A 23,499-nucleotide genomic window follows, 5' to 3' on the forward strand; every position below is an offset into this window, starting at 1 on the left:
AAGATTTTTTCTATGTAAAAAATACTGTGACTGCTCTTTTTTTTAAGTAATGATGCTAGTTTTTTACATTAAATTTTTGTTTAGTCAGTTTGATAATTGATATTCCTAGACTTTTCTTACAATTTACTTATCGAATTCCATTGCATTATTCCAAGATCATTTAAAAGTCAAAGTTCTAAAGATAAGGCTGAGATTGTATCCTTGACTTTTTTTTATTTTTTATTGCAATCTTTGATTATTTTAAGTATAATTGCAGTATGTAAATGTAGCTAAATTTAATAAAAAAGATTGTTTGTTTTTTTCAGAGATAACGTACGAAATGTTGACTGTACTGCGTCGGAATTCTCGGGTGGTACGTAACTGGTGTGCTTTAGCTCATCGTTTGGGGTTATCAACACAAGTAAATTCCATACACATGAAAATAAATATGAGAATGGAAAGTGTTGACTTAGCTATCATTTATTTGATGGAAGAATGGAAAGGCATTCAACCCAAAGATTACAATCTAGAGCAACTCGTTCGGATTTTACGTGAAGAACAATTCAATGATGTAGCAGGTATTTTTCAATTTTTGAATTGTTAATTTTTTTTTATAGCAAAACCTTTATCCTGTTTTAGCCTTCCTCCGAGGAAATTTTTAATGTGAACTCAAGAAATAATATCGATAATTAAGAAAAAATAACTAAATTTCCTTAAGACAGGCTTAAATCAATTCAGGGGATGAGGGGAAGGGTGTCTACTGCAAAAAATACCAGCATATAAAGTATTGACGAAAAACAGAGTGCATTCCAATTATATCATCTATTGTACATCTATTAAAGACAATTATTGCCAGTCTCCTCCACCTTCTGTATACCTAACCTGACCTAAAACTTCAACCAGTGGATAATTACACACTAGTGGAATTTGTATCACTTACTTACCTATTTTTACAATAGTTTGAGATACTCGCAATTTTTAAGGGCATAGTATTTTGGCTTTGGCTTGGTTTTGTGGACTGCGTTGAAAATTTCAATTTCCGAATTTTAATTTTGTTACCTACTATACTTTGCTTACTTTCTTTAAAAAAAGCAATCGTGTATCGTGGCTGGGAATTGAGTTGAAGCTTCGGGATGGAGGATATTCTGGTAAAAAATTTTGTGTTAGGAGGGAATACAATTTTTCTCCAATCCTAACAAAAGAGTATGAACCACTTTTTTTCGATACTGGTCGTCCGACCGGCTCTTTGGCTTGTCTCAATGAATGGGCGAATTTTTGTTAGCCTATAAAATAAGTCCTGAACATTATCGCGGGACGTTTTGGGCGGGGCCATTCTTTTTGTTCGCTCATGGGCTAAGGTTTGGCATTAATTTTTTTCGATGCAATTCGAGATAACCGTTCCTACTAATCTCTGCTGAAGCTCTCCACGTGTCGTTTTCCTGGCCGATTCCCCGTTTGGAAACCATTTAGCCGCTTCAAGGACGAAAATAGATAAACAGTACAGTTTCATTGATTGATTTTTGTTACTTACTACTAGTTTTAGGTAGTTTAGTTAGGCAAATCAGTTTTTATTCATTGATTTTTGTCAGTTACAACTAGTTTTAGTTAGTTAGTTTTTGTTAGCTAGTTTTGTTGTTAATACTAACTTAGTGCCGGTGCTGGTACTCCCGTACAATCTAGAGCACCCTCGAGAAGTTTGCTTAACGTGAAATCTAAAATAACCGATTTCATAGCAACAAATGACGGGTGACAGAATGCATTGGACTTGTATAATTTGGGCTATATATTTGCACATTAGGGGGTGGGATAAGGTTACATAAGGTTAGCTTGCTTTACCAGCACAGTCATTTTTTCTTTGTTTTGTTTTGATCGCGCTAGTGCAGCACAGTAGGTATGTATAATTTTGTTGCCCATCATAATGCACAAAGGCACATAGCTGATGGAGTAGTAAAAGAGAAGAAAAAGAAAAACACTATGAAAAACACAACTTAAACAACATGACTAGCCTACTAAACGGTTAGAAAAGTACTTTCAAAGTTAAGCACCTCTAGGTATGTCCCGTTTATTTTGTTGACAGTATCCAGTGCTTCGTAGTTCGTGTTTCATAAGTGTCTGTGCTTTCACTCCAATAAACTAAACTGATTTATCGTCGTATCTAATTGCAAAAATATTTTGTTAACTAGTGATCAGTTATGTAGGCAGGGGGATTTGAGAGCCCCCTCCCTCTACCTCCCGATGCTGGATAAATTGTACGATGGAATGTGCTTTTTAGTTTCATGATGTAGTTATCGGGAAGGGGGTAATCTCTCTGCACGGGTGTGTGTATACACGTATAAGGATTGTATAATTATTATTGCAGATACTAGAGTAAAACTGAACGATTCTAAGTTGTGCACCATGTTTTTCCTCCCTTTTTTTTAGTCCTGTAAAGAACCGTAAACCGAACTCAGAAATGAAGTGAAAGGTGAAACTCACTCGAGCTTAGACTTGGATGAGTATTGCAGGTTGTTGTAGAGGTTGATGTTCAAATGTAAATGCACATAAAGAAGGTATACCTCTTTCCGAGCTAATGCTCCCTCTCTTAAAGCTAATTTATTTCATTTTAGCTACTAGCACTAATGTAATAGCCAAACAAAGGGCTCTGAGCTAACAATTGACTAGAGAAGAAAGTTTGTGAAATGAGCAGAGACAATCAGATATACAAAAAAAAATGATCGGTTGCACAGTCTAGAATTCATTTTTTAGGTTAAAATTTATTTGATGTTTTATCTTTTTTTTGTGTCGTTCTTGATATTACGGTAACGTCAACTGGGACAAGAAAGTTAGTTTTTAGTGATTAATAGGATTTTTAAACGAACCTGGAATGCATAACCTTTTTTAATATGCGAATAATTGCTTTTCCGCTTGGTATTATGTTTCTACAGTGTAACTGCTATGTATCTGTTTTTCTAGGCGAGACTTAAGACAAAAACAATAAAAGTGACCCTAATCACCGCCAGGCCACTCAGCGTGTCCCCAGGTGGCGATAGGGAAATGTCCTACGGATACGTAGTTTACCTCCATAGGAGGCACGGACCAGGAGGGGAACTTGTCCCTGGGGGGCCATAATAGAAACTGGGGTACTCTTGCCTGGGGTCATAAATGCAGATGGAGGAGGAAGAAAGTCATTCAAATGTACACTCAACAGGGCATTTCGGCGTGTCCACACGTCCCGTGAGTTACAAACCTTCTCCCGGTAATGGGTTAAATTGTGTGGTGACGTAGAACACCATCGGGGGAGGATCCTTTATAGGAGGACAGTTGCGGCAGGGCAAAAGATCCAGATCTATGGATAACGGCCTCTGCAAATGGCTGCCTCGACCCCTTCGGGGTACCTGCAAGACTGGGGACCTTGCAGTCATCTCTATTTTCACTTGAGGCGTGGTGCCCTTCGAGGAAATCATAGCCTAGTAAACGACACCGCATTCTACGGGATAATTCTTTTGGGCTTGATTTGTTTTGACGGGTGTTTTCGGGCTGAAAAACCTCTTCCTAGTCAATTTGTTTACTATGGGCTGCCTCAACGTAGTAGCATAATAGTTGTAGGCTTGGATATATAATGAGTCGGAGGTAAAAGGCTTGATACTATCTGTGAAGGATTTTGACTCTTGTTGATTGAACAGCATCGCCAACTACTGAAAACTGTGTTGTGACCGAGATGGGCCCAGGATTGTACAAAGCCTCCATTTATACTGAGGGTCTTAGGGACTTCCTGCTGTCTGGTTCTAAGCCGGCTTTAGCACTTCGGTGTAGACTTGAGAGGATATGTGATCCCAGTCCTGTACTGGTATCCCGGATCATTGCTTCTTGAGTCAAAATAATTTCAATGATTTAGAACACATGAAAAATGGAACTTGGAATGTTACGACGCTAAAAAATGACTATCGTATTGAAATTTTGACTGACGAATTCAGACGATTCGAACTGGACTTATTAGGAGTTTCAGAAACTCATATCTCAGGGGTAGGAAGCATGAAATTAGATGACATAAAATTTGTTTACTCAGGCAGGAAGGATGGGGTACATAGACAGGGAGTAGGGCCTATGATGAATAAGGAAGCTGCTAAGTCTTGCTTAGGCTGTGGAGGTATTAATAATATAATACCAATTGCTCATTTTATGACTAAAAAGTTTAGGGTATCAATTATAGTAGTATATGCCCCTGTAGAACTGACTGACGGAGATACTAGTAACTTAGATGAATTCTACTTGCAGTTACAGGAGCAAATAGACAGAGTCTCAGGTATAAATTTGATGTATTTACTGGGAGATTTTAACGGCCATGATGGAAGAAATAGGGGTAGATGGTATCCTAGCCCAGGTAAATTTGGTATAGGAAAAGAAAACAGTAATGCCTACAGACTTTTGCAATTTTGTAGGTATAACAATCTAGTTTTAACCAATACGGTGTTTTGTCATAAAATGGCCCAATAAGTTAACATGGTGTTCACATTATGGTTAGACAGCAAACCTTATTGATTATGTCATAGAAAACCAAAGACTGGCAGGATCAATACAAGATACTAGGGAAGTTATGATGTTGGTAGATTCCAGGATGAGAATTGGAGAGAAACTTTCCAGGAACAGTTTAATGCTAAACTTGAGAGTTTTAAAATTTGTCAGTGTGGAAGATAGTTGGAATACTTTTTGAAAAACAATTTGTGAAGTTTCTGATGGTGTCTTAGGGAAGAAAGTTAGGACTGCTGCTAGGAATATTTGTGAGAAAGCTTTATATTTAATAGAGAGGAGAAGGGGTATGTACAAGAACTATCTGAGTGATAGATTATATCAAAACAAAAGGAATGTAAAGAAATGGGAGAAAGTATTAAAATGTGTACTAAGAAGGTGTGAAATGGAGGCCCTAGATAAAACTGCCTAGGATCCGGAAAATGCAGCTAGGCGGCATAATAGTAAAATATTGTTGTAGCCTACCTGCAGATTGGCAGACAGCCATAATTATTATAATACATAATTATTATATGTAAAATATTATACTGGCATGTTAATAAATTGAGAGGGAGTAGTCAATCTGGACTTGTCCCAGTTAAAGATAGAAACGAAGCCACAGTTAGTGATAAGGAAAGAGTTAAGGAGTGACGGGCAGAACATTTTAAGAATGTGCTAAATCCAGATAGAGTTGCAGGAAAAGATATAGAGGAAAATAAAAAGTTTGTGATACCTTGGATGTGAAGTAAGATTTGTTTTGTGGGGTAGAATGAGCGACAGTACTAAAAGGATCAAAAACAATAAGGCCCCAGGTGCTGATAGTTTGGTAAATGAGTTTCTTAAATATGGTGGCTCTGAGATTAGAAATAAATTACTGAAGATTATGAATATGATTTTTGAAAAGGAGGAAGTACCTAACGATTTTAGGAAAACCTTAATTAAACCACTGTATAATAAAGGTGATAAGAGTGAGTGTGGTAATTATCGAAGCATTAGTCTGGTCTGTGTAGGTAGCAAATTACTTAGTAGTATAATGAGAAGAGAAATCACCAGTGCAACAGCACAAACAAAAAAAAAAAAAAATTCTGTTGATAGAAGAGCTTTAGCAAAGGTCTTCTCCTAGTACGGTATACCAAACAAATACATTAAAGTTATTAGTGCTATGTCAAGAATAACACTTCTGCGGTTAAGGTAAGAAATGAGGTAACAGCTGGTTTTGTATTAAATCAGGAGTTAAGCAGGGTCATTTTCTATTCGCCTTTATGTGGATCATTTTGATGGACTTTGTCTGTAGGAGCACAGGAAAGGCGATGGTAGACCACGGCATCAAATGGAGAGGAAAAATTCTCCTGAGCTCAGATTATGCTTATGATTTAAGCATCCTTGATGAAAGTGTGAGCAAAATGAATTAACTTTTATGGGTTTTGCTAGTTCAGGATGCTAGATTTGGTTTGAAAAAATTAATATTAAGAAGACTAAGTCACTAAGGCTGGGAATAAGTGAAGATGAAAGGTGACGTTGGGTAACGAAAAGATTGATCAGGTGGGCAGCTTCAATTACCTTGGTAGTATTATTAGTAAAGACAATGGGAGCAGTGAAGATGATAAAAGTAGAATAGCCAAGGCTCAGGGTGTCTCTTCAGAAAAAAAAAAAGTTTGGAAGAATTGGAAGATAAGTCTGCAAACCAAGACTAGAATATTAGAAGATACAGTATTGACAGTGGTCAGATATGGCTCTAAAGCATGGGTGTTCCGAAGAGCGGATGAAGATTTGCTAGATGTTTTCCAGGGAAATTGCCTATGGATTGTTTTGGTTACCCGGCTGACTGACCATATTTCAAACAGTAAGCTATACGAAAAATGTGGTTCAATCCGGTTTCTAGGGCTATAGTAAAAGAAAGGTTGAGATGGCTAAGGCACGTTTTGCAGATGAAATATGACAGATTACCGAAGATTGTCCTTTTCGGCCAACCATCTAGGGCTAAAGGAAGGAGATTTAAAGGAAATGGGAACTTCCTGGAAGGGTGTAAAAAGGGAGGCTTTGAACAGATTGGGGTGGAGGAGGAGCGTACGTAGCCATGTTGGACTCGGGCAGCTAGGTGCTGTGGTGAGTTGTTACTAGTATTAGTAGTACTAATTTGACCCCTTTTGTAAATGTTTGTTGTGGTTTTTATGACACTTGGCATTTACCAAGCGACGTATAGCGATCACAATTTTTGTCGGTCTGTCTGTCCCGGTTTTGCTAGTTTGGGCATTTCCAGATAAGCTAGGACGATGAAATTTGGCAGGCGTATCAGGTACCAGACCAGATTAAATTAGAAATAGTCTTTTCCCCGATTCGACCATCTAGGGGGAGTGGGGGAACAGATAATTCGGAAAAACTAGAGAAAAGGAGATATTTTTAACTTACGAATGGGTAATCGGATCGTAATGAAATTTAATATTTAGAAGGATATCGCTTCGCAGAGCTCTCATTTGAAATCCCGACCGGATCCGGTGACCTTGGGGGATTTGGAGGGGGAGCCTGAAATCTTGGAAAACGCTTAGAGTGGAGAGATCGAGATGAAACTTGATGGGAAAAATAATCACATGTTTTAGATACGTGACTGACATAACTGGAACATGTCTGCTCTCTTTGGGGGAGTTGGGGGGGTTAATTCGGAAAAATTAGAAAAAATGGTTTTTTTTTAACTTACAAACAAGTGATCGAATCTTAATGAAATTTGATATTTAGAAGGACTTTGTAATGCAGACCTTTTTTTAATCCCGACCGGATCCATTGTCATTGCGGGAGTTGAGGGGGGGGGTGGAAATCTTGGAAAACGCTTAGATTGGAGAGATCGGGATGAAACTTGGTGGGAAGGATAAGCATAAGTCCTAGATACGTGATTGACATAACCGGACCGGATTTGACTTCTTTTGGGGGAGTTGGGAGGGGGATCTAATTCGGTAATTCGGAAAAATAAAAAAAGAGGTATTTTTAACTTATGAACGGGCGATCGGATCCTAATGAAATTTGATATTTAGAAGGACCATGTGTCTCAGAGCTCTTATTTTGAATCCTGGCCGGATCTGGTGGCATCTGGGGAGTTGGAGGGGGAAACAGGAAATCTTGGAAAACACTTAGAGTGTAGAGATCGGGATGAAACTTGATGGGAAGAATAAGCACATGGCCTAGATACGTTATTGACATAACCGGACCGGATCAGCTCTTTTTGGGGGAGTTAGGGAGATTTTCAAGTATGGGCACTTCCAGATAAGCTCGGACGATGAAAGTTGGTAGGCTAATCAGGGACCAAACTAGATTAAATTAGAAATAGTCTCTTCCCCGATTCGACCATCTAGGGGAGAAGTGGGGGTTAGAGTGAGCGAACAAGATATTTGAGAAGTTTGCCGATAAAGCAAATGGTTGTTCCTCTTAATTATGGCTTGTGGTCTAGGGGTATGATTCTTGCTTAGGGTGCGAGAGGTTTCTGGTTCGAATCCCGGATCTCCCCAATTATTACATGAAGAAGACCCGAAACTATATACGTGATCAATATAGCGAATGCTGAAAGTTGGTAGGCGTATCAGATACCCGACCAGAGTAAATTAGAAATAGTCGCTTCCCCGATTTGACCATCTAGGAGGGGGGGTGGAAGGACGGCTAATTCGGAAAAATTAGAAAAAATGAGGTATTTTTAAGTTACGAACGGGTAATCAGATCTTAATGAAATTTGATATTTAAAAGGACCTCATCTCTCAGAGCTCTTATGTTAAATCCCGACCGGATCCAGTGACATTGGGGGGAGTTGGAGGGGAGACCGGAAATCTTGGGAAACGATTAGTAATGAAACTTGGTAGGAAGAAACTCGTGGTTCTTGGCTCTTCCGACCTCGTCACAAGTTCCATATGAGCTATTGGCTCTTGTTTTTTCATCTTATGTTCTGCAGTATAGAGATATTTCTAGGAGGGGATAGCTCTTCGTTTCATGGACTCTGTCCCATTTGGAAACTTCTTCTTCTGACTAAAAACTATAAAAAAAACTTACCTTTGTCTTGGGCTGAGAATTTTCTGTCCCAGTTCGGCTGAATCGACTTTTTTGTCAGCAATGATTTATTTTATACAGAGTTGAGGTCTATTCTTTTTAGCTTAGTTGTTTCTTCCCTTTTCCTTTTTCTATTTCTCTTTCAGATATGAAATTAAGATCAGATTCATACAAGTAACTGAATATTTATGGATTTTTTTTTCAGACCAACTTGAAGCAATGTATGGATAGTTCAATACATTCCTGGATCCCTCCTTTTGTTCTTTATTTGTTTTCACTTATTTGACTTGAGCAATACTCCCATTTCCAAGTAATTCGTCTTCCTTGATCATTGGAAACCCAGCTAATTTAGATTTACAAAAATGATGAACAACAATGAGTGACCCAGAATTGGCCTTTGTGATCGGATCCAGAAGGCTCGTTGTGATCTCTGATGTGCTGAACAAGCTCAAGTTGTGCACAGTCTCAAGGCATAAAGATGTATGTGTCCATTCCCTCTTGGCCTTCTACAGAGTATTGCTACAGATACATTTGAAGTACCTGTACTTGTTAACAAAGTGTGCTCTAGGTTTCTGAGTTGAAAGTGACATTTTTTCGTTTGTTTAGCCGCTAAATATGTTGTTTTTTTTTCAAATTGGAATAAGTTTTAAAGAGGAAGTTGCCGCCATTCATTTTAATTAATGAAATTAATGAGTTGTCAGCTGTTGTCAAGCCATCATGGAAGGAAATAGTAAGTTTTTCCCTTCATTTCTTTGCTTTGTATTGCAGTTAAATTTTTGATGAAAGCATTAGTTTCTTTTTCTTGATTTTGTAGATGACTAGGTATTTTGGTATATCCTTGCTTGCGTAAGGTAAGAGTGTATCTGTACTATTAATAAAGTTCTGTTTTTGCCATTATACCGTGCAATATAAAATAAATAAGATTGCTTATGTATTTTGTATTTTCTGGATCCAGAGGTGCAAAATCCTTCTGAATTATTTTCCCTCATCCCTATTTTTATGGCGGTCATCTTTACCCCATTTGCACATTTTTTTTCTTTCTTTTTTTTACAATTATTGCATATTTGAAAGGAATTACCTTCATTGAATCTTAATAATACTACTATGCTTATTGAAAAAGTTGCATGTCGATAAACCAGGTTATGCTGTAATCTATAATCTAAATAGTACTAGTTTTCACAATATGTATTTGATGAGTTTTGGATATGATTACATAAGAAGGAAAAGAAAAACTACCGAAAACTTTTCAAGGAGAGTCCTAGAATGTGCTTTTTCTCGAGAGTCTTAATAATTAGCAGCACAATAGTTTATGTAAGGAAATTTATATTAAGTGACTCAGGAACTAGTAAAAAAAGCAAAAAGTTTGTGCATGCACAGTAAGTTCTAAAATTTACATTAGTGCATGTACCTTTGTTGTAGATAAAATAGCACATACCGTTGGATAAAACTATAATCCAATACATGATTAACAAACAGTTGTTGAAAATATTATATCTTGAGAAAAGCAAAAGATCGTCATACTTCTGTTTTATAGTTAGCCAGAAAAGACAAATGTGTCAAATTTAGAACTTATATAGATGTGGGCTCCCGCACAACTGAACCAGTTTAACTAAATTCACGTTTAAGTTAACCCCCATGCAATGCAACCCTGTTCAACCTAATCCTGTTTGACAACTCCAATTCAAATCGACCCCATTTTGTTCAAATATTTTTATAATAATAATAGAGTAATTCGTTTAGGGAGTTAAATTAAGTAGGTAAATTGAAAAAAAGGACATTTTGAATAAGGTTCAGGAGGGTTTTGGGGCAGCAGGTCGTATATTTAGTTTTCAGACTTCTGTTAATAATTATACTTGTACTAGAAAAGGTAAGTAATACATAACATTTATTGATATTACAGAAGCCGTTGATTTTTGGGCTTTTGGTTATGGAAAGTTTGTTAGGGGTCCCATTTGTGTTAGTTTTAGTTGAAATGTATGGGTTTACTAGGCTGGTAGTGAGAGTTGGTAGGGAGGTTTCAAGTATAGTTCGAGGATATAAAGGCGGTAAACAGGGTTGCACATTGTCGACTTTGCATGATATTCTTTGCAGATGATATAGTTTTGGTTGCAGATTCACAAGGGAACCTTCTGATATTATTTGATATTTTAGGGGTTTATTTTGATTAGAAAAAGTTAGAACTTAATGTGCATCAAATATAGTGTTAGTATTCCGTGAATGTGGTAGACTTGAGGAGGACGTTAAGTTTAGTTTTAAGGGTATAAGGGCTTTGTTCCCTTTAAACAGTTGTAGGCTAGTCGATATGGTTAGGTTTTGAGGAGATTTTTCAGGGATAATTGAGGTGTAGGTGATGGCTCATTTAGAAATTTTGAAGTGTGGTTCAGGAAAGTTGTGGCCATCTCCTGCTAAAAATATAGTAGGTCAGTGTGGATTAACTCATTTGTGGTGGGATGGTTTAGGGATTAAGGATACTTAATAAGGATAGAGGGACTAAGTAAGTAGATTAGTTGAAAGGAGTCTACAAGACCAGGAAATACCGGCGTGGCAGGCCCAGTGTTTGTCTTCGGCTTCTCTGGGTCTTTATTGTCAGTCAAAGGAAATTTGAGGTGTTATATTTTTTTAGGTGGGTCTAAATAAAAGAAAATAAAGTTATTAATTGAAATGAGGACTGCGAGTTTGTCACTGGTACAAAGAAGAAGGTTTATTGGGAGGGAGTGGTCAAAGGTTGGTGTGTATTATTATCCTATGTGTGGAAGCTTGAATGAAAATATTTATCACTTGATGTGTGAATGTGAAGAACTGAATGATTGGAGAATGAAGTGTTTGATAGGGACGGTTTTGATTTTGAGTGATTGGTGACCGTGTGTGAGGATGAATGTTTCATAAGTAGAACTTTGGCAAGATTCTTCTTCTATATCGCAATTGATCTTAGAGCTAGGTTTTTGTAGGATTATGTTAGGATTTTGTAATTTCTGTGTATTTGTGTTGTGAAAGCAACACTTTGGTTTTGTCCTGTTTTTTTTTTATTTATTTATATATTTTTTTCTACCACCCTGATTTCAGCTTATTCCTAGAAAGTAGTAAGGGTCTAACCTCTGTGGCTTTTACGGGAAGTGTGGACCGTACGCCGGATTGATGAATATGACTTTACATTTTGGAAAGCTTCGTAGAATTCTTGCCTGGGGCCAAAAAGGATGGTTTTTGCTTGTCCTTGAGCCAGAGACTATAGTGTGTGAAGTGAGGTGGAGTTTTATAACCTATGTCAGAGGGAACTATCTGAAGTTATGTAGTCAAGCTTTCGTTTCATCAAACCATGTTTCTGCTTTCGAGTGGAAAGCTCCGTTCTAGCAGGCAAGCAGGCAGGCACCCGTTTCAAATTGAAGATGGGCTAAAATCTATAAGTGTTAAATATATTAGGCAGCTACCCGGCCCCACAGCCAATATATCTTTTTTGAGTGATAAATAAAAAAAATTAGAGAAACAGAAAAGTGGTATTTTCCCACGGGTTTGAAAGTGCTGCCATCTATTGTTTCTGTCTATTTCTGTTCGTGATTTCAGCTGAGTTTATCATTCGGCTTTTCTCACTTGGGATTGTAGTAGAGAAATGGTATCAGATGTGCCTCTTAAACTTTAAAAGCTCTCTAAAGAAATTAGAGTTTGTCCTTTGCTATTTCCTAAGATATGACGTTCTTGGCCTATGGCAAAAAAAAGACAACTTTTGAACTTAGACAGATAGATTTTTTTCTACGGCAGTCAATAGCCCTTGATGAGCTGATCAAAGTATATGTCATCCATTTTTTGGTAGAAAAATTCCTTCATGAGGTGTACCAGTTCGAAAGTTTAAAGGGGTTGACAACTTCAGTTGTAAGGTACACACAGAAACCAAAAATAGGCCGATACCAATTGTGAGACATATAGGGGAGTTTTAAGCAACAGTCGGTTGTTAGCTCATAATCATCTTCGGAAATGAGGGGTTCGCAACTTTTGCTAGCTGGTGTACATATTATTTGTTTCCGGTGTATTTAATGTTAAGACCAATTTGGTTCCAGTAGTAATACATGTAGGGGAGTGGTTTATTTTACGATCTTCGCAGATTAACAGCGTTTAATCGAAGCGAAGAAACAAAACCAAATTGTTGCTTTCGCAACACTTTGCTCGGCGAAGCCTAACAAAGGTTGCCGCAGCACCTCACGTTGCCCATGCAACGTAGATCTAGTTGTTGTATGTTTTGAATAATTTGCTATGACATATGGGCTTTAAGGGCAAAAGAATTCTGTTCTATACCTGGAAAATGTAGTTCAGCTGATTTGTTTGATGATAAAAGTTGACTCAAATGAAATGGTCTTTCAACATTTGTTAATTTTACTTTTTTTTTATTTTTAATGCAAAAATATTCTGCTTCTCCTTCTAAAAATAGAAATTTATCCTTCTGTACGACATTAAATAAAAAAAAACAGTCTTTTTCAGCTGAAAGTAGGGAGCAACATTAAAACTTAAATCGAGCTGAAATTATTACATAATTGAGAGGGGTTGTCCCCTCCTCAACACCTCGTTCTTCACGCTAAAGTTTTTAGTACTTTTAAAAAGTACTTAAATTGTGATAAGTAGCTTTGATTTTATTGCCATTTCAACCTTTAATGGGTTCCTTGAAATGTCTGTAAAATTAAGGTGGCCAATGGAAATGTTCAAAGCCTTTTACGTACTTTAATTAAACGACATTTGTATTTCAGGAGTCGTTCTCAAAGAATTGAGAAAACTCAAACTTTATTGTACAGAGCAAGGTGTTGAGGAGGGGACAGCCCCCCTCATATAGGTAATAATTTCTGTTCGTGTTAAATTTTAATGTTGCTCCTTACTTTCAGTTGAAAAATTTGTTTTCTATTTAATTTCTGATCGTTTCTTATACAATACCAGGAAATATGGTCCCACCTCCAATTAAAAATCCCCCCTCCCCGTGGAAATATCCTCTAGACAATTCAATCCCGGTGAAAATTCACTTCATACAATTATCCTTAACATTTGCACAGTCGGCAAAGAGAAAGAATTTTGTATAGGAATTCTGGCAAATTCCCCGAGTGTAAAAATTCCCCTGAAGACTCCACCCCTTGGAAACTACCCTTCCCGTGGAAAACTATCCCCGTGGAATCTCCCCCCAGTAAAAAATTGCCCCATCCAAAAAATATATGCACACTTTCCATTAACAAATACTGTACGTATACAATGGGTAAATTTTGTAACTTGAAGACGTTTCCCCTGGGGCTCTGGGGGTCATATTATCTCCAAATGTATTGTTATTGGGTCTTTCAACTATGCTGAAAACCCCCCTTCCCATGGAAAATCCCCCCAGTAGAAAATTGCCCCATTCAAAAAATCAATGCACACTTCCCATTGACAAATACTGTACGTATACAATGGGTAAATTTTGCAACTTGAAGACCTTTCCTCTGGGGCTCTGGGGGTCATGTTATCTTTAAATGTGTTGTTATTGGGTCTCAACTATGCTGAACAAAATAGATATCTCAAAATTTTGATCGGACGACTTTGGGAAAAAGGGGTGTGGGAGGTGAGCCCATTTGGCCTCCAATCTTTTTGGTCTCTTAAAAAGGACACTAGAACTTTTAATTTCTGTTTGAATGGGTCCTATCCCGATATTATAGGACTATTGTGCCGATACGACCACCCTTGAAAAAAAAAATAGGCATCTGCAATCTTTCTTCTGATAAAAATACAAAATTCCACATTTTTGCTGATAGGAGCTTAAAACCTTTACAGTAAGGTTCTTTGATACGCTGAATCTGATGGTGTGATTTCCATTAAGATTCTTTGACTTTCGTGGGGTGTTTCCCTCTTTTTCAAAAACCAGGCAAATCTTGTCAGGGTTGTAGCTTTTGATGTGTTACAGTAAACTTAATAAAACTTATATATTTGGAATTAGCATAATAGGTCTATTGTTTTAATATGGATATTGATGTCGAAATTCCCTTTTTTAGAGTTTCGACCACTATTCGGCCTTGTCGCTCCTTACTTACAGTTCGTTACCATGAACTGTTTGACATTTGAAATTAGCAAAACTTTTCATTCCCAGAGCCTAAGCACACTTAAATTTCGTGGTTGCAGCAATAGTGCTGAACGTGAGGCCTTGAAACAAGACGCTTCCAGGTTCTTCATTCCCTTGTGGACAAAAATCTAATGATAGATCCCCCCCCTTTTCCTCTAGCATTGGAACTGTGTGAACCAATTTGGAGATATAATAGGCATAAAAAGTTACCGTATATCTTAACTGAAATTGTCAATAGGGACTACACAATGTGAATAACGCGATACTGATCACTTGGGAAAATCTGTTTAAATTGTGATAAGTAGCTCTGATTTAATTGCAATTTTAAACTTTTTTTGTGTTCTTTTAAATGTCTATAAAGCTAAGGTGGCCAATTGAATATTTTCAAAGCCTTGCTGCATTAGCGAAACTTCGTAACATGAAATTAGAATAAGTTTAAAGTAAATCAATTAAGTTACAATGTAACCCCAGAGCAGTGGTTCGCTTCTCATTGCTTACATGTGTATTGAAGTGCACTTTTACCATAAATCGTAATTGGAGCCAAGTTTTTCTTTGGATAAGAAAAGGATTGTAAACTTTGTGCATCGCTGAAAATATTCATTACATAATACATAACCATAAAGTATTCTAACTTACCGTAACTTATACTAATATCAATGAATGGAATCGCGCAAACCACACCAGTGTTAAATTTCGGTATCTAGACTTGCTAGAAAAAACCAATGGTTTAATTGAATTTGGCATCCAGGGAATACTCCAAAACTACTCCGAATTTATATTATTTTATTTTTTAGGTACCAGTATGTTCCAGTATGTATAATTCACTTTTACCAGCTGACTGTTGTCGCATTTCCGACATGTTGGATTCCAGTTAGCGATGTCTACTTAGTGTGAACGGCTTTTAAACTATTAGCATCATGTGTATGGAAATGTTTTTTTGGAAAGTAATTAGTACCAAACTTATGTGTAATACGAAAACCTGATTTATAGTTTGTTGTTAGTGTAATTTTGGATTTTCATTTGCTACAATTCATGAATGTAAAGCCTACGCAGTGACTAACGTCTGTATCAATATTAGAAATAAGGATAGTAGTATCTTCTTGACAATTGTCCGTGCACCCAGAAAAACCAAGGGGTGCAAATTTAATGAAAAAAGGCGTTCATCGCATTTTCGAATCCCCTTCCCTCCTCTCCAAACCCTCCAACCTGTTTCCGCCTATGTTTGTAATTAGCTTTTAAACGAAATGAATTCTAACAGGTTTTAAAAGTGACTGGAAGTTTAGTATCAGAACGGAGATAATTTGGCTGAAGTGAATTTATAGTCTTTGTTTTTTTTTATGTTATATTTACCCTTCAAATTGTGTAATCAAGAAAAAATGGTGTATTCCAAGTTGAATAGTAGAATATTCGATACATCATTTTTTGACAATCTTGTTCAAACTGTAGCTCAAAATGCAACCTAAATCGGTAAAATTTAATCGTTTCCACCCAAATCTTAAAGCTTGTTTTTATATTTAAAGAGCCAATATTGTTATTAAATTGAAGATGTTCGATTTGCTTTTAGTGTATTATCGAATGCAATATTACTCAACACCTTACTTTGCATTTGGGAAAATTTTAGTTGAGAGCTTTTCAGTTTCATGAATTTAAAGAAAGCTGTGGCATTTCATCTATGGACTGGCATTTATTATGCCTAGACCTTTGTTTATGTAATTTAGTCCAGCTTCCTGATAGAAATCTATTTTTGCGTTATGACTGTTGCTTCTTTTTTCTTTTTTTTTTTTTTTTTTTTAGAGTTAACTCAATATAATGGACTAAATTGGGTGGAATGTGTGGCTCCTACTTTTAACATTAGTTTCTTTTTCTTTTTTAATATGTTAAGTAATGGTGAAGTACTGTAGTCGTGAAAAATTTAATTCTCTGCTAAATATTCTGCTCCTAAATGCAAAAGAACGAAGAATTTTTTCGTGGACTTAATTCGAGCATGGAAAGTAACAGGTACTCACAATGGGCAGAGCAGGCAGTTATACTGAGATTAAACATATCCAACATTAAAAAATATTATTTTTCAACATTTTTATATTTACCCTTATAGTTTGTCCGTGATGTTGAAGTTCTGTTGCATTTACAAAAAGAAAAAAAGACAGATCCTTTATTGTCATTAAGTTGACAAACTGGCCTCACAGCTGTTAGTCAAGAAGCTTACTGATTTTACAGGTTGATTGGTGTTGAAATCTGATTCTGATGCATTAGAAAGTTTTTGTCTTCTAAAGTGGATTGCTCCTTTTTAGGCAAAAAAAAGTTTAACTTTAATGAAACAAGAGATTGGATGATACTAATTTAGATCATAAAAAATACGCCTACGGATGCTACAAATAAAATGGGCAAATATCTCCTTGAAACGGAACTATCATCACTTATTAAATTTTCGTTTCCATTTCATAAGCATCTGTATATTTGTCAGTATGGAAGCTAAAGGTTTGAAAAAGAAATATAGTAGCTAGGTATATGCAGCGAAAGTGAGGATATTACCTTGATTACCTTGATTTCAAAGGTGGAACTATTTTGTGAACTATAAGTGCTCTTTGAGCTTTGAAGTCACTCTGAATGAACATCAAACTATTTAAGATCTTCATCTAGGAAATTATTTGTAAGAAATTGAATATTTTCTGAGACAATTATAATTTAAAAAATGATTTACGACCAGAGCTATAAATTAAAATTTCTTATGTGCTCGAATGCAAATTTTGCTTTCTTCTTCTTTCTTAGTATATTAGGAATATAAACTATTATTTGAAATAAAAATGAATGATGACCTCAAATATTTAATTCATCTTTTAAAAAAATTTGAAAGTAGTAGCCATACACATATTCTTCAGCTTAATCGAAAATACTCTCTATTTTTGATAGTAGGGCTTTGCACTGTTTGGTTTTTCGGTGATCTTTTAGGAAATTTTACCTGAAGTCCAAGCTTAATGATAAAAAGGGCGTCATAAATGGTTTTGTCTGTAATATCCTTAAAGCAACAGCCTTAGCATAAAATAGGATAAAAGTAGCGGCAGGGAGCTCACAGGAGATTAAAAACGTCACTAATTTTGTGTGCATGACCTATACTAATTTGCTTTCTCTTTGAAAGAGTGAAAAAATTTAACTTTGGGAGACAACTTGTTTTGTAGTAGCGACTCCTAAATGTTATGAACGAATTTGTTTATTTGTATTTGAGATGCAAGTACAAAATTAAGTAGCTGCTTGTTCTGTAGTTTGAAAGATCCATGACTTGTTCTATATATTAGGGTGTTCCTTTGGCAATGTTTTTTATAAGAGCTCTTTTGGCAAAATAATTTTCAAAATAGATGTGATTTTTCCTTTCTCTATTTGAATTTGGTAAATTTTATTACTTAAGAATCAACTAAAAGCGGGAACTTTTATATGTTAGTAAGTGTTATTCTAACTTAATGCCATTGCTAATGTTTTGTGCAGCTCCTTGCTGATTCTTCTGTAAAGTCATTTCAAATAATGTGGTATAGTCCTCGAGCAAACGCTATTAGCCCTGCCAGCTTAGCATGAAGTCTTAGAAATCAAGTGTTCGAAAATATCTCAACGCCTGTCTCAATTATGACGTTTACCTGATTCTTAAAAAGGAAATAAATGCAACAAACTTTCTTTCAGGAAAAATCGCCCATATAATCGAGTAGATAAAAAACGGTGTGATAACATTCAGAGTTAGAAAAGAAATATGTAAACGAAAAACGTTTGCACTTTTTGCCAATTAAAAAATGCAAACATTAGTCTTATATGGCAATGTAAGTTAAATGTGTTGTAACGTTTATTTTTAGTTAAGTCGGATTAAATATAAATGAAAAGGAAATGAAATACTAGTTTGAAACTATTTCAAGGTAATATTTATTGAATGGAACGGGCATGTTCTATAATGAATGAATTTGATATCGTAGTGTAATCGTAACTTTCAGGCCATAAAATATTAAACCAGAAATTGATTCCGAAGGATTGCCTATCAGATCAATGCCAAAATTGGATATTTATTGAAATAATTGCTGATGTCGACTTTGTACCATATTCCAGCAATTTTATCTTTACTGGTACCATATTTCAGTTTATTTTCTTCCATCGCTTGGTACCACATTCCAGTTCCATCGTGTTTTACTATAAAAAGTAGTTGGATAAAGCTTATTCTTCCTCTGATTTCTTTTTATCATATGGAAATCCATTCCGTGCTCTTTTTATATTGACTTTGAACATCCTAATGCAGTTAACAATTGTGGTTACCTTTAATCTTTTACGAATCTGTTTTGGAAGCTACTGGGCCTTCTTTTTTAAAAATAAAGATAGAAAAATAGATAAAAAATAGAGATCCAATAACAATTCTTTTTTTTGTAATAATAGCCCGGTTTTCTTCCTCTTCTTTTGGGTGAATTAGGCGAATAAAGCATTTCGGACCTTCTTTAAAAATAGCCAAGAATCGGAAATTTTCATCAATCTGTATTTTTAAACCCTAGTTTAACAAAGATAAACGTTGGATTTAGAGCTATAGGTTCTATGAAACTTATAGATCTAAATTTGTTTTCATAAGTTCTTACGATATCTTGATTTCTTTTTGCAATTTGAACTTTTTTTAATGGGACTTCCCAAGAACGTTTGATGTTATTGTAAGTATAAAAAAGAATGCTTAGCAAAATTGCGTCTTCCGGTGCGACGTACATTTTTGAGGACAAGTGTGAAGAGGGTAAATTTTAAATTTGAACTTACAAAAAGTAATAAAAAGAAAATCATCTTGGCTTTTATGCTTTTTCTTTTCTTTAAGGAATGATGACTTCAAAATTGCACTTCTATAATATTCAGTTTAACTGCCATGTTGTGACAGATAAATAAAATAAAAGCGACAATTTTGTATATAAGTTTTGATTCAATGTCGTATGTTTAGGTTTATTCTTATAATCTTAGCACAGTAAATGTTTTGCCAAAAAGCTCTTTCCGAACTTTTGTTTCGCCAGAAATTGAACCTTGTGCTGTTTTAGCGAAGTATTATTTTTTTTACTGTATTGTAATCTTATTTTTTTGTCTTGTCCTCATGTTTTGTGTTTTTCCAAAAGGCGATACTAACTTAGATGTATCTTTCTTGTTCTTTAATCAGCAATGCTATCTTTCTGAAACGCTGAAGCTTGGTTCTCACTTAATTGAAATATTCGCCAACGTATTTCACAAGTTCAAATTTTATCTGGTATTTTTGGTAAACGACAGTAACTAAACGAAAAATCAGATATTTTACTGAAACTGAACATAGGTCGAAAGGATTATTTCTTTATAGCTTAGATATATGTAGAAATTGTGTTAAAATGTGATGATTGTGGCTATTGTGTACAAACCGTGTGTGATATTTAAGTGCAATTCAAGAAAGAGGTCCATTAAATGCCATTTCAAGTGGTCAGGATTTTGATGAATCAATATCATTAAAAGCCTCATCTTGTGATCATCTTGGAATCTAACAATCTTTTTCACACGTTTTGATAAACACGCAATGAATCATCTCATTTTTCGTATTAGCCTTTATATTCATATGTTTAAGAATTTTTTTTTTTAGAAAAACTTTTTGTGCATTATTAGTGTTCATGAGCAGCAAATGCATTACTAGATTTTTTGCTGTTTAAAGTTTGATATTCTAAAACATTTGATGTTTGCATGCGGAGTTATGATAATGAAGATTGATGTTAATTTGAAATGGAGGTTGCTCGTTGAAGGCCATTCATGCAATGTTTTTGGTATTAATTTTCTGTTAATGAGTCGATGTTTCGTATGCTTGTTTCGCAAGCAGGGTGTTCTGAAAGTGCGTTTTCAATCAACTTTAGTCGCATTTAAACGCCTACCGTAGTTAAATTCTGGACAATAACCCAAACTAATCAGGCTTGAAAGGAGGAAAATTATGTAGAACTATTTTAGGACGATCAGAATGAATGACTAGCAAAAGATCCGGCTTAAGCTGCTTTTCAACTCGCAAAAAGCCGATTTTTTTTGCTCTTCGCCCTTCGCTTGGGCCTTTGGCTTTCGTTGAAAACGGGCTCAAGCCTCGGTTCACCTCCCTCCACTTGCTTTAGCCTATTTGCTGCGGTCATTAACTCTGCCTATCAGCACTTGCACCCTTTTTATCATGATATTGCGTTTCCATCATTTTATTTTACCCTAGTTTTTTATAGTTGATAAAAATTTACTGAACCCAAACTATTAATCTGCTAGATTTTACGTTCCAAGCTTGAATGTTTTAACTGTAAATGCAGTGGTCGCAATGAACAGAATAAGAAATTGCACTTACTAGTAAAAAGCAATTCCGATGAAAACATAGAGAATTTTGAAGAAAATTCCTTGAAAACGGGCTTCATACCGGAACGCTGATGTTTCTGTTTTACTTTCTGTTGTTTTTGTTTTCTCCAGAGCTATCTAGTCTCTAGGAGGCTACTAGTACATAAATGTCCGGATTTACCCATAGAACCACTAGGCCCGGGCCTAGAGCGCAATAAATTATCACTGAGTGGTTTTTTTCTTAACTGAAACTCGATTGGTGTGATTTATCGCCAAAGTGCCAGGCGCACTCCGCCGCTGCGCTACCTTTTCGCAGAAATGTAATTTTAAAACAACACAGGAATTTCGAGGTCACCTATAAACCGTCAGATGTGTCCCAACAGTGGCGGCTGAGAGTTTGGTATCACATCTCTCACTACTTTTGGCTCACTAGTTGCGATCTGTTCAGTGCTTCTATCTCCAAATTTTTAATCTCGTAAAAATGGAGCGGCAAAAACACTTGAGGCTAGAAGCGTCAGAGCGTTGAAATCTTGTCAAGGACTCAAATGAAAGCTATTGCTTACATTTACAGGTTTATTTATTTTTTTTCTTCTAAAGTTTTTAGGCCACACTGGCTAGACATGCACAAACCAAAGGAAGGCGAAGAACATAACAATTTCAGCCAGTAATATAAAATAGGACAAAAGTAGATTTTTTTGGTGAAGAAATACGGTTAGCTGGAATGAAAAACATTAAACACTGTAGAACCTCGATAAAAAAGAACAAAATATCCGATAGTAAAAACCAGAAAAAAATAAAATTCAAAAAGGTAAAATCAATAACGACAAAAAGGAACCAAGTAATTGAAGGATATTTTACTTGAACAACAAAAGGAAGACTGAGCTAAAAATAAATAAATAAAAAACCGCACAATCAATAGTTCTATATAAAAATGAATCCTGTCAACGATATTTGACTTAGCTAGTGTCGGGATTGTTCTTCATTTACTTGACTACTTTGAAGCTTTTATATCTTTTCACAAAATACGTGTCGATTCTCTTTCAATAAATTAAGCTACTAATAATGTAGGGACATCAAGGGGAGGAGGGTCAAAGATATTTTTCAAAATTTAGGTGGAGGGCAAATTGCTAATTTATCGATTTTTTTTCAATTAAAATGCCAAAAAGGGGTATTTTTCAGTGAGATTACCCAAAAATGTATTTTTCAAAATCTAGAGTGAGCGAAACAGTGTGGGCCAGGGGATAATCTGGTGAACTGCCCCCCCCCCCCCGCCTTCAATTAATATCCCTGGAAAAATGTTTCGTGTATGGTTTCGATGCACTATTTAGAGAAACAATTTAAACTATTTTTTATCCTACATACCGTCTACCTTCCACTTCCTAAATGTTTCTTTGGGCTTGATCCTCTCCAAAAAACTTCCGCTAACATCTTTGTGGAAATCATATAAGGAAACAATATGTTTTGTATGTACTTTTGGTGTTTCATCCAGGTTAATAACCTGGTTATTGGTTTCAATTTTCTATTTCCTCAATGCAAATGCAAAAAATAAACCTATTTTCTGTGAAAATACAAAAGTTATTTTCAAAATATAGGATACCTCGCTGTCCCCAATTGATAATTCCTGTTATCCATATGAGCTACCCCAGGATCAATTAACTCTTAATAACTACTGGGGGCAGGATGAGAGAGTATAACTACTGTCACTTCATTTTTATTTACGTAGGTTCTACTCTGCATACTAGATCAAACAGAGTAATGTTATTGATAGTTATATATAGTAGAATAAATACGGAAAAACTCGGGTCAGTTGGACAGGAAGTCTTAACATGACCGTCGCCAGGGAGATGGGGGGTCACCTGGAAACAAAAAGACATAATAGAATAAAAACAAAGACATCCCTCCCCCTCTGGAAGTCTCTTGGTAGCGCTCTCTATCCCTAGTTGCGCAGGACACTATAAGTCATTCAATTGACTTTTTACAATTACCTCTTTTTACTTAATTTGTTGCTAATTCTCTTTTCTATCTGAATTGAAAATATTTGTCCAAATAGACAATAAGTGCCCTTGTTAACCCTAACAAGATTTCCCAGTTGGAATTCTTGTTTTTCTTTTAATTTGGACCCGTATTCAAAATATGCTTTGAATTTCCAAAAAGAAATATCCTGACGAGTCTAATGGCAATGACGAAGTATTTTTGAGGAGTATAATAGGAGTAGCTGTTGCACTTAGAAAATTATGGCACTCTAGAGAAAGGCTGAGAGTAACCCCAGAGTCACTTTATTCTCCAGTACTATTGAAGTCATCTGATGGTTAATTTATGCTTGCTTGTAACGTCAATCGAAGGCCGCTGTCGGGGCTGAAGTTTCATTCCGAAAGCGAGTCTCATACTCTTTGAGAACCAATGATTATATTTTAATCTCGCTTTGTGTTTTAGAACTTGATTTCTCAGGGAAGGAAATTTCTTGTATCGTCTGATGGCATTGGCATTCTTATGATATTTTACCCGGTTTTATCAAATCCTGGTTAGGATTTTCTATTGGCTGTTTTATTAATGTTCTATTATTTTCTACAAATTGTTTTTGTAGTAAAAATCTTATTTACTTCAAGTGTGTTTTATCAAGGAGCTTATAGGAATGAACC

The 23,499-nt window shown here is 35.8% G+C and overlaps 1 protein-coding gene across 1 annotated transcript in view; it reads left to right on the forward strand.

Moving 5' to 3' along the window:
• Positions 1-23,465, forward strand: part of LOC136041345 (uncharacterized) — a 45,803-nt gene extending 22,338 nt beyond the window's left edge. The window contains exons 4-6 of the mRNA XM_065725977.1: positions 306-557; positions 8,696-9,220; positions 15,343-23,465. Coding sequence (XP_065582049.1) covers positions 306-557; positions 8,696-8,721 — 278 coding nt within the window. The 3' untranslated portion in view covers positions 8,722-9,220; positions 15,343-23,465. The remainder of the gene's footprint in view (positions 1-305; positions 558-8,695; positions 9,221-15,342) is intronic.
• Positions 23,466-23,499: the final 34 nt, after the last annotated feature.

Source organism: Artemia franciscana, unplaced genomic scaffold, assembly GCF_032884065.1.
Source record: "Artemia franciscana unplaced genomic scaffold, ASM3288406v1 PGA_scaffold_166, whole genome shotgun sequence".
Lineage (NCBI taxonomy): Eukaryota > Metazoa > Arthropoda > Branchiopoda > Anostraca > Artemiidae > Artemia > Artemia franciscana.